Consider the following 15,121-nt stretch of genomic DNA (forward strand, 5'->3'; position numbering starts at 1 on the left):
AGATAAATTACCTTTTTGTGACCATGTTGCCATTATGATATTCTACCCAAACTAGATATTTCAGACTTATTGCATCAAACTTATCTTTTTATAAAAGCCGAAGGTTATACTGGGTTTACACACACATCATGATTTGTGTGTAAACTGTAAGCGCAATTGAAATTTATGTTGCACACTGATATTACATCATGAAGTATAAGACTGTTAAACCAACAAATGATATCGGAAATCGGTGGATCCTGGCTGTCCTGTGGTGTTACCAGGGAAGACTCAAAGACTTTACATTAAGCCTAGTAGTGTTTGCAATGGATAATGCTGCTTGGAGACTCGTGTGACTCTTCTAGTTTCTGTTTAAAAATAAAGTAAGAAGAAAGTCACTGTTGGTTGAAGAAATTAAGAAATTACACTCAGGAGAAATAGGAAACGTTTGAGGACTATTGCTATTTATGCCACCATATATACCACAAGTAATGGAAAAAAATAAAAAATAAAGAAAATGAAATGAAAAGGAACATTTTCTGATTAACCATGTGCGCCCACAGCAAAGCTGTTTCATGTGTGTCTCCATTTATTCCTTGTTTCATATAATTTTTGCACTTGTGTATAAGTACTATTTTACTTTATTTTTGTTTACTTTCATTTCTAGGATGATGTTTGCAGACCAAGGAGTGAAAAAGTGAGGAAGCAAAGAAGCTTGCACTATATTTTTTTAAAAGGAAATGGCTCTTATACAAGACAGAGAGCATCCTCACTTAGCCTAAGTAAAATTACCTGTTGGCTTATTTTTATTAAGCCAAACACTATTGTGTTTTCTCATCGACAAGGTGACAATCTTCTAAAGTTTGGAATATGGTTATTTTTTTAAAGTTTTCAATGTAAACCTATTAAAACTTACTTTATTAAACCCGTAACTCACTTGTACATGTCTTTCTATTCCTTCATTACAAATTAATAACAACTGTCATCCTTGCACTTTCACTTGTATGACTTTTCCCAGTATTTAACTTTAATCGTACTTCTGTCTTTCTACACATGATCAATATTTCTGATCTTGCATTGTAGTTCCTTAAATCCACTTTGGAATGCTATTAATATAGTATCCTCTATGTTTCTACAAGGCTATTCCTATTTCACTTACTCTTTTTATTTACCTATTTCTAAAACAAATAATGTATCTGAGATGATTGAAGAGATGCAAATGAAGGTGCAGCCCTAGCGCACCTACGTAATGCTGAGAGTACAGAAAATGACTCGCATCTGCTGGACTTTTTGGCTGGGATTGAACAGGAAAGCAAGCTCTAACCCCTCCCCAGTGATGTCATGCCTGCTATGAAGCCAGAATTACAATATCACAGCATAATTACAAAAGTGGAGATGTTACCCATAGCAACCAAACAAATTCAAGCTATCATTTTCTAGAATGTACCAGATAAAGCTTGAATCTGTTCAACTCCATTTTTGTTAAATCGCACTAAGACATATGTAATGAATCAGAAGAATGTTTTGTTAATAGAGGAATTAAAATGGGAACTTTGGCCATGAATGCAAAAGGTTATGTTTGGCGAAAACAAAATATCATAGGTACAGAGGTGTCTAACATAAAATACTATGGTAGCATGGGCATCGCAACTTGCCCCCCCCCCAAACGTGTGACAGGAGTGGCGGCTGTGGACAGTCGGGCTGTGCTTTATAGCAATAGGCTGCACGGCCCCTGCACTGCACAGAGGAGGAGGTGTAACGTGCGGTCTTTAAGTTTAAACACCACATATTACACTTCCGCCTTTGTGCGGTGCAGGGCTGTGCAGCCTATTGCTATAAAGCACAGCTCCAGACCGTCCGCGGCCGCCGCTCAGGTAAGAGAGAGGGAGGGGAGGAGAGACGGGGAGGGGGGGGAGCATTCGTGCTGCCCTCCCAACATAAAATTGTTCCGACGCCCCTGTGTGGTATGGATCATCAATTATCTATGTGCCCTATTTAAGCAGGTTGGTTGTGTTAGAATGGAGACAAGTGATGAGAGTCCTTATTGCTGGATTAATCTGTTCACAAAATATATTAAAAGTAGATATTTGTGTATTGTTTTCTCTGTAGATTAATATTAGATCACAATATATGTCAATTTAATCTAAGAATACAGATAATTCTAAAGAATTCACACATTGGGAACGATTCAGAATGCACACAAATAATCCTCATTGCATGCTTGGAAATGCAGATCTCTATCTATATTCAGAATTGGCAGCATCTATGCACCTGCACCTCCCCTATCCATCTGCCTGGTACAGTAGCCATCATCACTATCAGCGTAAAATTGCATAAAATTGGAGATATAACAGGGATCTCTGCGTATGCACAATTAGCCCATGACACGTCCTTACTCAACTTAGACTACATGTGAACGCACAGTTACATCTATTCATTTGGAGATGTGTGCAACTTTGAATCGCCTATAATTGATAAGTACGCTCAGTTGTAGAGCATGCGCCGTGCTAAAATGGCATGATCCATACGCAAAGCAGACTTCTCTAACCATTGTGTATAATTAACATCCTTAACACCTAAATTCTAATTTTAACAATTAATATTTAAGTGTAATTATTAAAATACTTATATTCATATTTGTAATTCAATTAAATGTTGCATATTTGCATTTTATTGCAGAGAAGCTTTCAGCAGGGTGTGTGAAGCTGTCCCAGGTACCAAAGGTGTCTTCAAGAAAAGAAAGGTATTTTATTTCATTCTAGTTTTCTTACAATTTACACATTTGTTGTGCCAATATTTTGAAAAGAATAATTTTAAAAAGCATGGTAGGGCCATTTTATTTTACTATAAGAAAGCATGGTCATATTTATAATGGGTACAGGGTGTGTGGTGCACACGGGCCCCTGGGCCCAGAGTGGCCCTGCACCGCACACTCTGCACCCATAGTATAGTTACCATGTACCAACAAGTGGTCCCTCCTCCTCTGTGGCGCCATCTTCCCAGTGATATCTTGTGGAAGATGTTGCGGCGCATTGAATGCACCATCTTTCCGAATATCATTGAAAAATGGTGCCGCTGAAGAGGAGGGACCTCCTTGCTGGCACAAGGTAAGATGCGGGGCTTGTTGGGGCCCCACTGCTCAGAGGAGGGTCCCCGCTTCACATGTTAATACATCCCTGTACCAGAAGAAGAAGGGTCAAGGACAAAGGACATTTCATCCTAATGTATTGTCATGATCACTATTTTTCTCTGTTGCACTTGTTTTAGTAAACATGTGCATAGCTCAGTATGGCAATATGGAGATGTTTTCGAGAGGAGCAATAATTTGCACCTTATGAGCTGGTCTGACATGGGCTGATCAGACGATTCCAAGCAAAATGCAAGATATTCACAGGATTTGGTTTTTCAGGATGAGATATATTTACATATTCAGATTTTAAGTGGGATTAGCCATGCACAATCAACCAATTATACTGAAGTAGGGAGGCCGCCTGAAGCTTATTGTGAGACTTGAAGATTCGCCTTGTTCAAATAAATAAGTAGGTTATGATCTATGAATTTAGGTGCAGAGTTGCAGTTATATGATGATGTACTTTTTATATGATGAAGCATTTCATGGTTTGTATTTTATACGGTAAATATTTAAAAAAGAAAGAGAAAAATTGTTATTTTCTTACCCACTGCCCCTCCTGTCTCTCTCCCATTGCCCCCTCAGTCTCTCTCCCATTGACCCTTCTGTCTCTCTCAAATTGCCCCCTTCGGCTCTCTCCCATTGTCCCTTCTGTCTCTCTCCCTTTGCCCCTTCTGTCTCTTTATTTGCTTTTCTCAATGTCTCTTCATTTGCCCCTCTCTATGTCCACCACCCCTTATTTATCTTTAGTTGTGATTGTCAGCGCCGTTCTGCAACAACGCTCATCAGATCAGATACTTCCTGCTTGATCTCCCACAACAAACTGCGTAGGACCCCATTCAGCAATAGGCAGCCTCAGGATTCACTGCCTGTTGCTTTACAGTGACAGCTCTTCCCCCGCTCTTCACAAACCCCGCCACTCCGATGTACACTATGCCACCAATCCCTCTCCCACCCGTGCCAAAAACAAATATTTTACACAAAAAAATACACTGGCTGGCCTCATTAGATCATTGCCTGCCGCGGCACCCCAGTTTGGGAACCACTGCCCTATGGTATGAAGGGGTTTCTGAATTATATGGGGGGAATTCAATTGTTGTTTGGGTGCCCGCTACGGATGAGCGCCCAAAGAAGCTACTCAGTTGATGCTCCGATTGGGCACGAGTGCTGCGGGGGCTCACTATCGCTCATTAGCATAAACAATTGAATATCACCCGTCAGGTGCCCATTACTTACAGGTGTGATAAAACATTGAATTCCAACCTATGTGATCAGCTGTAATTTATTATAGGTTATCTTTTCAGATGGATTCGTTTTTCCTTAATACTTTTGCACCTTTCACCCCTTCTATCAGTACGGATTGCACTTTAAGGAACAAATCCATTCCTTCTTCTCCTTCTTCCATTCCTTATAATCCTACTCATTATAGCTATCATTTTCATTACCCCTTGAGTGCTAGCTTACTATGTATAACACATTCCAGTCCTCCATGACTCATTCCCATGGTTACTTTTCTCGAACCAACCCGGTTTCCTCAGATGCCGCACATCCTCTTGTTACACTCACGCCCACAATACTATGGCAATGACACTGTCCTGTGTTTTTTTTTCCCCATTACCAGTTTACTCTACATATACAGCCTCTTTTTCATATTTACACTTATTGCTCTACATCCGTCTAGATAATGTATTATTCTAAGAGTCCAACTCTAGTATGTTTCTTCCTTCCTATTTTTCTGATCGTTCCCTCTCATCTCATTTTTTTAATGTCAGGTCCTTTCTCATTACCCTCGCTCTTTTACTGCTTCAGGAAACGGCCAGGACCTGTAAACGCATCCAGTTTTACCTATCATTAAGATATATTTTATTTTTATTTTACTTTATTCTTTAGTCTATGTGATTTTTATACCTATATTTTATTTTTTGATGCTGTATGATGTAAAAAAATAAAATAAAATATATATATATATATACGTACTGACTGACTGATTTAGTGAATTGGCTATTATTATAGTAACACGTTTACCCAGGGCACACCAGTAATATATTATACAAATTACATTTTTAAATAATTAATTAAATAAATAAATAATTCATTTTTAAACCTGTTTGGTTTATTCATATATTATAAACATCTCCTTATATTAATTCTGTGGTTGCCAGTTCTACTTTATTAATCTGTGACCTCCTTGTGGCTCCTCTCAGATACATGCATCTGTGCTCTCCTAAATGGGTGAGTAACCGAATGTCTAGTTACAGCTCTGTGTCATAGACACATTTTATATATGTTCCCTCCCAGCGCCAGAGGGTCCTTGTGTATTTCAGTTTGTACCCTTAGGCTGCAGGTATATGGTACCCTTTGGTGCTACCCATACCCCCTGAATCTCAGTCTTACATGTATATTCTGAGTTGCAAAAATAAAGTTAGAGAAGAAGTCGAAGCAAAGATGTCAGTCAGTATCATCAAATCTTTATTGTGAAAAAAGGATAAATAAAACAAACCTGCTTAGTCCCCCTCTACCTAATTAAGAGGCCATTATCAATGCTAAAGTCTGGTCTAGTTACCACTGAAGCAGCATGACAACAAGCGCTTGGTAACTGGTTACCTACAATAAGCTATGCCAGGCTTGACAGGTCACACAATAACAAGGACACTCTAAAATGACATGAGTCTGAAAACCCTAGGGAAATCATTCCTGCAAAAAAAAAAAAAAGAGTGGGTCTCCCCCCAAAGATATCCAGACCCATCTGAAATAGAACTGGGGTTCATTCTAGTACTTCTTTTGTACCAGAGAAAAAGTTGAAAGTGAAAATTAAATAAAATACTTGTGTTAAACTAGAAGTCCTAACAAGGCCTGGCAACCAATAACTGATTGGACATGCACTTGATTTTGGAACTACAACCAGTGCTTGAGCCCTGCTATGCCGCCTGTCAGAAGATCTGGTGCTAGGTCACCAGCTGATTACAGTTGGCCCACCGGCAGACATCTATGAATGGAGAGAAAGCAGCACTGTGCCACCAACATTTTGAATTTGGCGTTGCCCCCTAAGAACTAAAACCAGACTGAAATTGGTCAGGCATGGAGTGGGAGAAAAGAAAGGTGATAAGGTGGTTGTAGACAATCCGCTTAAGGAGTTTGAAGGCAAAGCGCAGGAGAGAGATGAGGCGGTAATTAGAGAGATTATCAGGGTCAAGAGTGGGTTTTTTTAAGAATGGGGGAGAGAAGGGCATGCTTGAATGCAGAATGGGTAGTTTACTGATGAGAGAGAGAGATTTAAGAGATAGGCAAGATGAGAACAGGCATCAGGAGAAGGAAGCGGAGGAGGCAGCAGGGATAGAACAGGTAGGTGGAGGGGGGGTGGGGGATTAGAGCCATGATTTCATTTCTAGATACTGGGGAGAATGAAGTCAGAGTTGTCAAAATAGATGGGGAGGAAGGGGATGGGGTGGAGGTCATCTGGTGGGATGTGATGTCCTTGTGTATGGATTCAATTTTAGATTTGAAGTGGGTGGTGAAGTCAAGGCCAAGAGTGCGGAGTGGGTGTGAGGCGTGTGGCGGGGGGAGGAGCACTACCACTGGACTACCTCCCATTCATTAATGTTTTGGGACAGTGACATTGGTGTGCAGAACAGCACTAGGTGGCTCCGCTTCTTCATACATAATGCATTATATAATGCATTATTCTTTATTTATTATTGTTTGACGTTATTGTTGATTTCTCCCATTATATAGTAAGGATTGCATCATTGCTTTACTATGGTCCTTTCTGTATTAATGGGAGCACTATTATCATTATTCCTGAATTTTTCTATGATGTTATTGTATGATACATGTGCTCCTTTATTCCTGGGTTCATTTCTGGATTCAACATGGTCCCTGAAGGCCGGGATGTTGCTACTTATTGTTAATGTTGTGAGAGCATTCTGTGTTTGTAGGTTTGCCTTTCCCTGTAATTGCAAATATGCGAAAGAGGCATTTCTCTTTGCTCTTCTGTTTAGATCTATTATATTGTATGCTTTTTTTCTGTTGTGATTTATGCCTGGGGTATGGACGTCCTTTATCCTTTGTTGCTTCTAAAAATTGTTGTCAGAATTTTAAGGCATTTGAGTTTTAGGGCCAAATGTAATAGGTAGTCTGTTTTGGTAAATTGCGAGTTTGGTGCTAAACTCGCAATTTTTCACAACTCTCCAATGTAATAGGGTGTCTGTTCACTAAAACTCGCATTTTTCAGAGTTACTAAAACTCTCCATTCTCAAACTTGTATCCAGATGTTTTCACATTGAAAACAATCAACTCGCCCAATGTAATAGAGTGTCTGTTTCAGACTCGCAAAAAAAAGATTACCAAAAGTCCCCAAATAATAGACCTGCTTCAGGCTAGCGAGTACATCCTGAGCAGGTCAGATTAACACAGAAACATGCACATATCCATGAGATATGTACATGTTTCTGTGTGTACTTATGTTAAATGTTTTAAAATAAAAAAAAAATGATGTGCACCCCCTCCCCAAAAGCATAACCAGCCCCGGGCTTTATAAAGCCTGTTCTGGTTCTAAAAATACAGGGGCCAAAATGCGTAGGGGGCCCCTGTATATTAAGAACCAGCACAGGGCTTTGTTGAGCTGGTCCTGGTTCTGGAAAATCAGGGGACAAAATGAGTAGGGGTCCCCTGAAAATTCCAGAACCAGCACCGAACTCTTTCTAGCAGGGGGATAATGTCACAGCCAGGGAAAACCTTTCACCGGCTTCCCCGGCCAAAGCATTATCCCTGACTGCTAGTCAGTCCAGGCCGGGGATCCCTGGGGAGTTGAGGACCCCCCCAATAAAGGGGTCCCCCTCTCCAGGGCACCCCAGGCCTAGACTGATAGCCCGGGGCTATCCCCGGCACCCTAGGGCGGTGGGTCCCGGGTTGATAGTGTAAAGTGTAAAATTAAAGTTTCCATATTGTCTTTGGTTGTAGAACCACAAGTACCAGCAAGCCTCCCCTGCATGCTGTATTTGGAGAACCACAAATACCAGCATGCGGGGCATTACGGGCCCGCTGGCACTTGTAGTTCCACAACTAAAGAAATACGTAAATAAACAAACATACACCGTGAAAGTATAATTTTAATAAAACATACATGCACACTCACACTCACACTCACACATACTCACCTAGTATCCGAAGTAATCCATAGGGGTGTACCTGAAAAAAAAAATCCATACTCACCTCTCCTATGCGTCGATCATGTCCACTGGCAATCCAGGGGTTAAAAAAAAAAAACGCAAAAAAACCCGATCCATACGGACTGATCAAAGGTATGTGTGTACACATACCTTTGCTCCGCATAAATGACCAGGGAACACGTGTGCCCCGTCAGTGAAGGGGCCGCCAGCCAATCAGGGAGCATCTCCATCGGAGCAGCTCCCTGATTAGCTGAATGCGGCCAGCCTGTGTGTCCCATAGATGTCTATGGTGAGAAATCCCCATAGACGTCTATGGTGAGAACCGCTACATCGTAGCCGCAAGATTAATTGAGGTTAATCTTGTGGTTACATCAATGATACAATGTTGCGGCTACGATGTAGCGGTTCTCACCATAGACGTCTATGGGGATTTCTCACCATAGACGTCTATGGGACACACAGGCTGGCCGCATTCAGCTAATCAGGGAGCTGCTCCGACGGAGATGCTCCCTGATTGGCTGGCGGCCCCTTCACTGACGGGGCACACGTGTGCCCTGGTCATTTACGCGGAACAAAGGTATGTGTACACACATACCTTTGCTCAGTCCGTATGGATCGGGTTTTTTTGCGTTTTTTTTAATTAACCCCTGGATTGCCTACTTGGAGAAGAGGACGTGATCGACGCATAGGAAAGGTGAGTATGGATTTTTTTTTCAGGTACACCCCTATGGATTACTTCGGATACTAGGTGAGTATGTGTGAGTGTGAGTTTGAGTGTGCATGTATGTTTTATTAAAATTATACTTTCACGGTGAATGTTTGTTTATTTACGTATTTCTTTAGTTGTGGAACTACAAGTGCCAGCGGGCCCGCATGCTGGTATTTGTGGTTCTCCAAATACAGCATGCAGGGGAGGCTTGCTGGTACTTGTGGTTCTACAACCAAAGACAATATGGAAACTTTAATTTTACACTTTACACTATCAACCCGGGACCCACCGCCCTAGGGTGCCGGGGATAGCCCCGGGCTATCAGTCTAGGCCTGGGGTGCCCTGGAGAGGGGGACCCCTTTATTGGGGGGGTCCTCAACTCCCCAGGGATCCCCGGCCTGGACTGACTAGCAGTCAGGGATAATGCTTTGGCCGGGGAAACCGGTGAAAGGTTTTCCCTGGCTGTGGCATTATCGCCCTGCTAGAAAGAGTTCGGTGCTGGTTCTGGAATTTTCAGGGGACCCCTACTCGTTTTGTCCCCTGATTTTCCAGAACCAGGACCAGCTCAACAAAGCCCTGTGCTGGTTCTTAATATACAGGGGCCCCCTATGCATTTTGGCCCCTGTATTTTTAGAACCAGAACAGGCTTTATAAAGCCCGGGGCTGGCTATGCTTTTGGGGAGGGGGTGCATGTTTTTTTTTTTTAACACATACTGAAGCCATCACGGATCTCACTGATCTGTGATGGCTTCTCTAAAACTCGCACCTTTTAATGCTACTCGCATTAAAAGGTGTCAGTTTACATAGTCCTAAACTCGCCTGCACTCGCAAATGCAGTAGCCTCGAGCTGAAAAGTTCGCAGGCTTTTTAAAAAAGTGCGAGTTTGTACTGTTACTAAAACTGACACCCTGTTACATTTGGCCCTATGTGTCTGATTTCTTTGTACTGTCACTATGGCCTGCTATGCTGGGAGATTAGAAAATATGCACTTTTAGGGGCCTATTCATCATCACTTAATAATCACAAAAGCGGATGAAAAAGCACATTTTCACCTGCAATTGTGACAATTAAGTATTCGGGTAATTCTAAGAAGGTGAAGCAGGAGATATCACAGATATCTCCTACTTACCTTCCGTTTGCGGAATGGCCCGCTGTCCCCATACACTAGTATGGAGACAGAATTCATCAAGCTCCGAAAATATAATATTTTCGGAGCTTGACTGCGGGGGCATTCGCCATCTTCAGATGGCGAATAGCCCCGCTTGGGGTTTGCAACCCGCTCTTCCCTATGGCAAGTAGGTCTGGGTTGCAAGAAGGGATCCTTTCGGATCCCTCCGCCCTTGTCTAGCTCGTTCCGCCGGACGTCGGGGCTCTTGTGCGCATGCGTGACCTGTAGGTCGCGCATGCACACCACCGTCACTGCTCCGACAGGAGCAGTGAAAAGATTCACTGCTCCGAAAAGGAGCAGTGAAGCCGCTCGCGGGGGCAGCTGATTTCACATCAGCTGCCACCGCGCCAGAGCAATGCTGAATTGCTCCGATGGACGCGGCGAATTAGAATGTTAATTATCGGGGTCCGTTCGGACCCCGATAATTAACATCATGAATTGGCCCCTTAATGTTGGGGAAAAAATCTCTCCTAGCAAGCGAAGAATCTACTCGTGTGCCTGCTAAAAAGTCAGATTGGTTTTGCTCTTTTACAGGAGACACCATTGACAGAAAGCATGTCAAACTCTCTATGATTCATTATAAAATGTTGTCTTATGCATCGTTTAAGTCTAGTGGGGTATCTATACTAATCAAACATAATATATACTTTATTGTTCATTCTCAAATAGTTGACTTTAGAGGTCGGTATGTGATAGCTGATGCCACTATAAATGAGATGCGTATCACCGTGTGCAGTTTGTATGCTCCAAACGTGTATTATAAACAGTTTTTCTTCTTCATCTAGTTGCCAGGCTATACGCTTAAAATGATACTAACATGGTATTGGGAGGTGATTTTAATTTAGTGGCCTCTAATGCCTTGGATAGGTAGAACATGAACAGCAAACTGAACCATCTCCCGAAAGCAGGCATTCAATACATTTGGAAGCATTTCACCCTGCTGGATCTCTGGAGGGCCAGAAATCCAACTATTAAGAATTAAACTTGTCTATCAGCTACCAATGGGTAAATTTCCTGCATTGACTATTTATTAGTCTTGTTGCTCTTGTATCAGTGGCCCTGATTCAGAGCCGGACGCTCTGACAGAGCGCTCGCTCTGAATCAGGCCCGGGCTATTTTTTTTTTAGAACGGCCTCCTGGCCGCTCGCATAGCTGTGGGTGACCACCCACAGCTATAGCGAGCGGCCAGGAAGATGGGCGCGATGGTCAAGACCATCGTGACCATCAGGCTTGTGACGAGACCCCTTTGGTAGGGCAGCCACCCCCCCCACGGCCCGCCCACCAAAGGGGGTGTGCTGTCACTCAACATCGACAGCATGCCCCCTTTGGTACGAGACCCGGAGCGACGGATTGCCCGTCGCTATCCGGGTTTCGAGCATGCGAGATATCGTTATCGTTCAATCATTCAATAATCGTTTGAAAATCATTCACACATCGTTTAAAAAAATTTCTTAAACGACCAGCGGTGCTCGCTCCCACAGGTCGTTTAGACATATATCATCGGGCAAATATGTTGTACAACCTGACTATAACGATAACGTCAGGTTCAACGTGTTTGCTGATGATTAATGTGCCTACACTGAACGACTGCTCATTCAATGTAGGCACATCCAGGGCCAGTTCTAGACCTTGTGGAGCTCAGGGCGAGAGTTCCCATTGGCGCCCGCCCCTCCCCCCCTGAAAAAAAAAAATCAGGCAGAAGCAAAAGTGGGTGTTTTTCTGAGCACGCTCCCCAATAGGGGGTGTGGCTTTGTGACTTGCCCCCTGTTCATCACTTTAGGAAACACGCCCAGCAGAAGGTGGATGCACTGCCATGCGTGACGACGTCACACCTGGCATTACCAGCATTCTGGGAGACTGGAAGTGATTGGGAACAGCAGCACCGTTTGTGAATATGGCACTGCCAGCGTTTGTATGTCATGCCACACAGCCTATTCACGTTATTCCACACAGTAGTACTCCTTATACACATTATGGCACACTGTAGAGTGGGATGTAGTTATTATACATACAGCCGGCATCCCGACTGATGAAATCCCGCCGGAATGCCACTACCCAACCAGAAGACAGATGCCAGTGACAGTAGAGGACATGCCGACACCGGAATCCCGACAGCCGGGATGCTGATCATAAGTGTAGAAGGGCTTGTTAGGTCTTAGCCGCGGGGGGAGGGTTAAATTTAGGCATCACGGGAGGGTTAGAATTAGGCTACGGAAGGGGAAGGTTAGGTACCCCAGGCGGTGGGTTAGGCACCACAGGGGGGGAGGTTAGAGTTAGACACTAAGGGGGGAGGGTTAGATTTAGGCACCAAGGGGTGGGGAGGGTTAGTGTTAGGATGCAACAACAGAAAGTTAGGGTTAGGGGCACAATGGGGGATGCTTACCATACTTACCTGACCCTTGTCGTGATCCTGAGCATCGGTATGCTGCTGTTGGTATATTGACAGCAGGCATCCAAACTGCTGGGATTTCATACCAATTCCGTAGTAGTGCCCCTTATAACACATTATGCCGCACAGGGTAATGCCCCTTACACATTATGCTGCACAGGATATTGCCCCATACAATGTGATATGAATGATCAGATATACTTTTTGCACACAGTCTGACAGCAGGGGCCAGAAATCAGAGTCAGGCACAGGCAGGGCCAGGGGCTGCAGCAGTAATCACAGCCCAGGCTATTGAACAAGCAGGTACTGGTGGGAGCTGATGAGTGAGTGGAGGTGGTGTGAGTATCCTGCAGTACTGCGTGCACCGCCGCCATGCCCCTACATCAAATGAGCCAAGTTCCCCAACACTCACTGCCACCAAGCTGCTGCTGCTCTCCGTGTCCTGGTGAGTTGCCTGACTCTCCCATGCGCGCTCAGTGACGTTGTGGATTCAGGGACTCCCAGAATGCCACGGGGGTCCTGCACTGTGGGAGGGGAGGGAAGGGAAGTGGCGAATCGCCGCGGTGGGCTCAGGCGGCAGGAAACCTTCGAATGGTTCCTTGAGTGTCATGCACTCACTGCCACAGCACAGCCTTCTTCTTCCTCCACTCCAGAAAGCGCCATCAGCAGATGAGAGCTGTGGCGCCAGCGGGCAAGAAGCGGCAACCACAGGTTCCTCCAGCTCACTGATGGGGAGGGGACTCAGCGGCGCCTTCTAGGGGCCGGCGCTCCGGGGCGACGGCCCTGTTAGCCCGCCCCTAGAACCATCCCTGGGCACATCACAGACTGACAAACGACTGCAAGATTACAATGTCGTAATCGTGAAGTCTTTTGCCTGTCTTCTAGTGGATGTGTGCCTTTACTTGCTTACTTTCTTACCTTACAAAATGACTCTATGTGTCTAACAACATAGCTGCACTATGGCATAGCCACAATAATTTAGTTTAGTAAACCCATCCTTCAGATTATGACAGATTATTATGTGAACCTTTACAAACAAGACCCCTTTCCCCTTTAAATAAATCTGCTTTTTGGAACACAATTGTTCCACATCAAATTATCTCTGCTAGGCCGACTCTTTAACTGTCCCATTCACAGAAGAGGAGGCTAAGGGGTAAATTTACTAAAATGGGAGTTCCTTTAAGAAGTGAAGTTGCCCATAGCAACCAATCAGATTCCAGGTATTATCTTCTAGAAGGTGCTAGATAAATGAGAAGTAGAATCTGATTGGTTGGTATGGGCAACATCACTTCTTAATTAGAACTCCCATCTTAGTAAATTTACCCCTAAGAATCTTAAAGATTCTATAGTGACTCCACTTACCCAATTTTATAGTTCTTTACATTCTATTACATCTATACTCTTATATTTTAATCATGTGTTAATTAAGGGAGGAATCCTGAACTGCCAGGCTGATATCCCTATTAAATACTGATTATCAAATACTCACCATAGTTTTAGTGTAAATATTGAAAGCTATTATGCCTGGCCAAGGGGTGTAGCAGAGCGACTTTTCCTTTAAATTTGCATCTTATTCGCAAAGCAGACTCAGCCAAACACCACTCATTCTGTACCAGACACATCAGGCTGCAACTTTAACTTTAATTAGTTTTAGTTATGTACAAAGTCGGAGATTAACTTGGCGTGAAAAAAAGCTGTGCCCGCTGTATGGTAGCACTTTGTATACAGATTCAGACTAAGTCACACACAGATATACAAGCGTTGAATATAAGATTAATCAGTGTAGTTTTGTTAAGCGGTTTTGTCGCTTCATATTGCGTTTTTAAGTGAAAAAGATATGAAGAAGACTTGGCGCATGGGACCTGACACGCCACATAGGCAAACGCAGGGGGGTTTCCGTCTGCCTGGAAACCCCCCTCCCCAGTCCACACCATGACCACAACAGAAATAGTAATATTATACAATGTTACTAGTGCTGCATGTCCTTCTCAGTATCACAAATGAAATGATTAGCACCACCTGTGGATCTTTTAAAATGTGTCAGCCAGTAATAAATATACCTGTGCACCAACTAGGAGATGTGGAAAACATGCACTGTTAGGGGTGCACTGCTATAGACCATCAATAGGATTAATTATTAATACTGTATAATAATACACTATCCAGTACATAAGGAGACTAATATGTACATATATGTCCAGGGCAGTGCTAGGTTCTTCTGCTGCTCCCCCAGACACCCGGACTTGCCCCAATGCTCTGGAATGGAGCCCACATCTGAAGAAAAACATTCTGCTCAGACAGGATGGACCTACTGCCGTATCTATGGCTTACTGTAATCACTTGTCCTGTATATGTTGGAATTATGACACACAATATACTTTGTATGATGCATATTAAAGCTGGATAAGTGCTAACTATGCCCTCTTCATTGACTGGCCACTGCGGAAATTAGAAATCCTGCGTTTGCCACTGCGCCAAGAAGGGCTGTTTGGCACAACTGCGGCAATAGGATATGATGACACATCTGTATCCTATAAATCTGGCCCATAATGAGAAAAAAATAAGCCAAAGCAAAATA

At 43.4% G+C, this 15,121-nt stretch overlaps 1 protein-coding gene across 1 annotated transcript in view; it reads left to right on the top strand.

Annotated features, from left to right (window-relative positions):
• Window positions 1–15,121, top strand: part of SHC3 (SHC adaptor protein 3) — a 206,523-nt gene that overhangs the window by 144,337 nt on the left and 47,065 nt on the right. Inside the window, exon 4 of the mRNA XM_088470053.1 lies at window positions 2,659–2,722. Coding sequence (XP_088326179.1) covers window positions 2,659–2,722 — 64 coding nt within the window. The remainder of the gene's footprint in view (window positions 1–2,658; window positions 2,723–15,121) is intronic.

Source organism: Taudactylus pleione, unplaced genomic scaffold (assembly GCF_031769625.1).
Source record: "Taudactylus pleione unplaced genomic scaffold, aTauple2 ptg000095l, whole genome shotgun sequence".
Classification (NCBI taxonomy): Eukaryota; Metazoa; Chordata; class Amphibia; order Anura; family Myobatrachidae; genus Taudactylus; species Taudactylus pleione.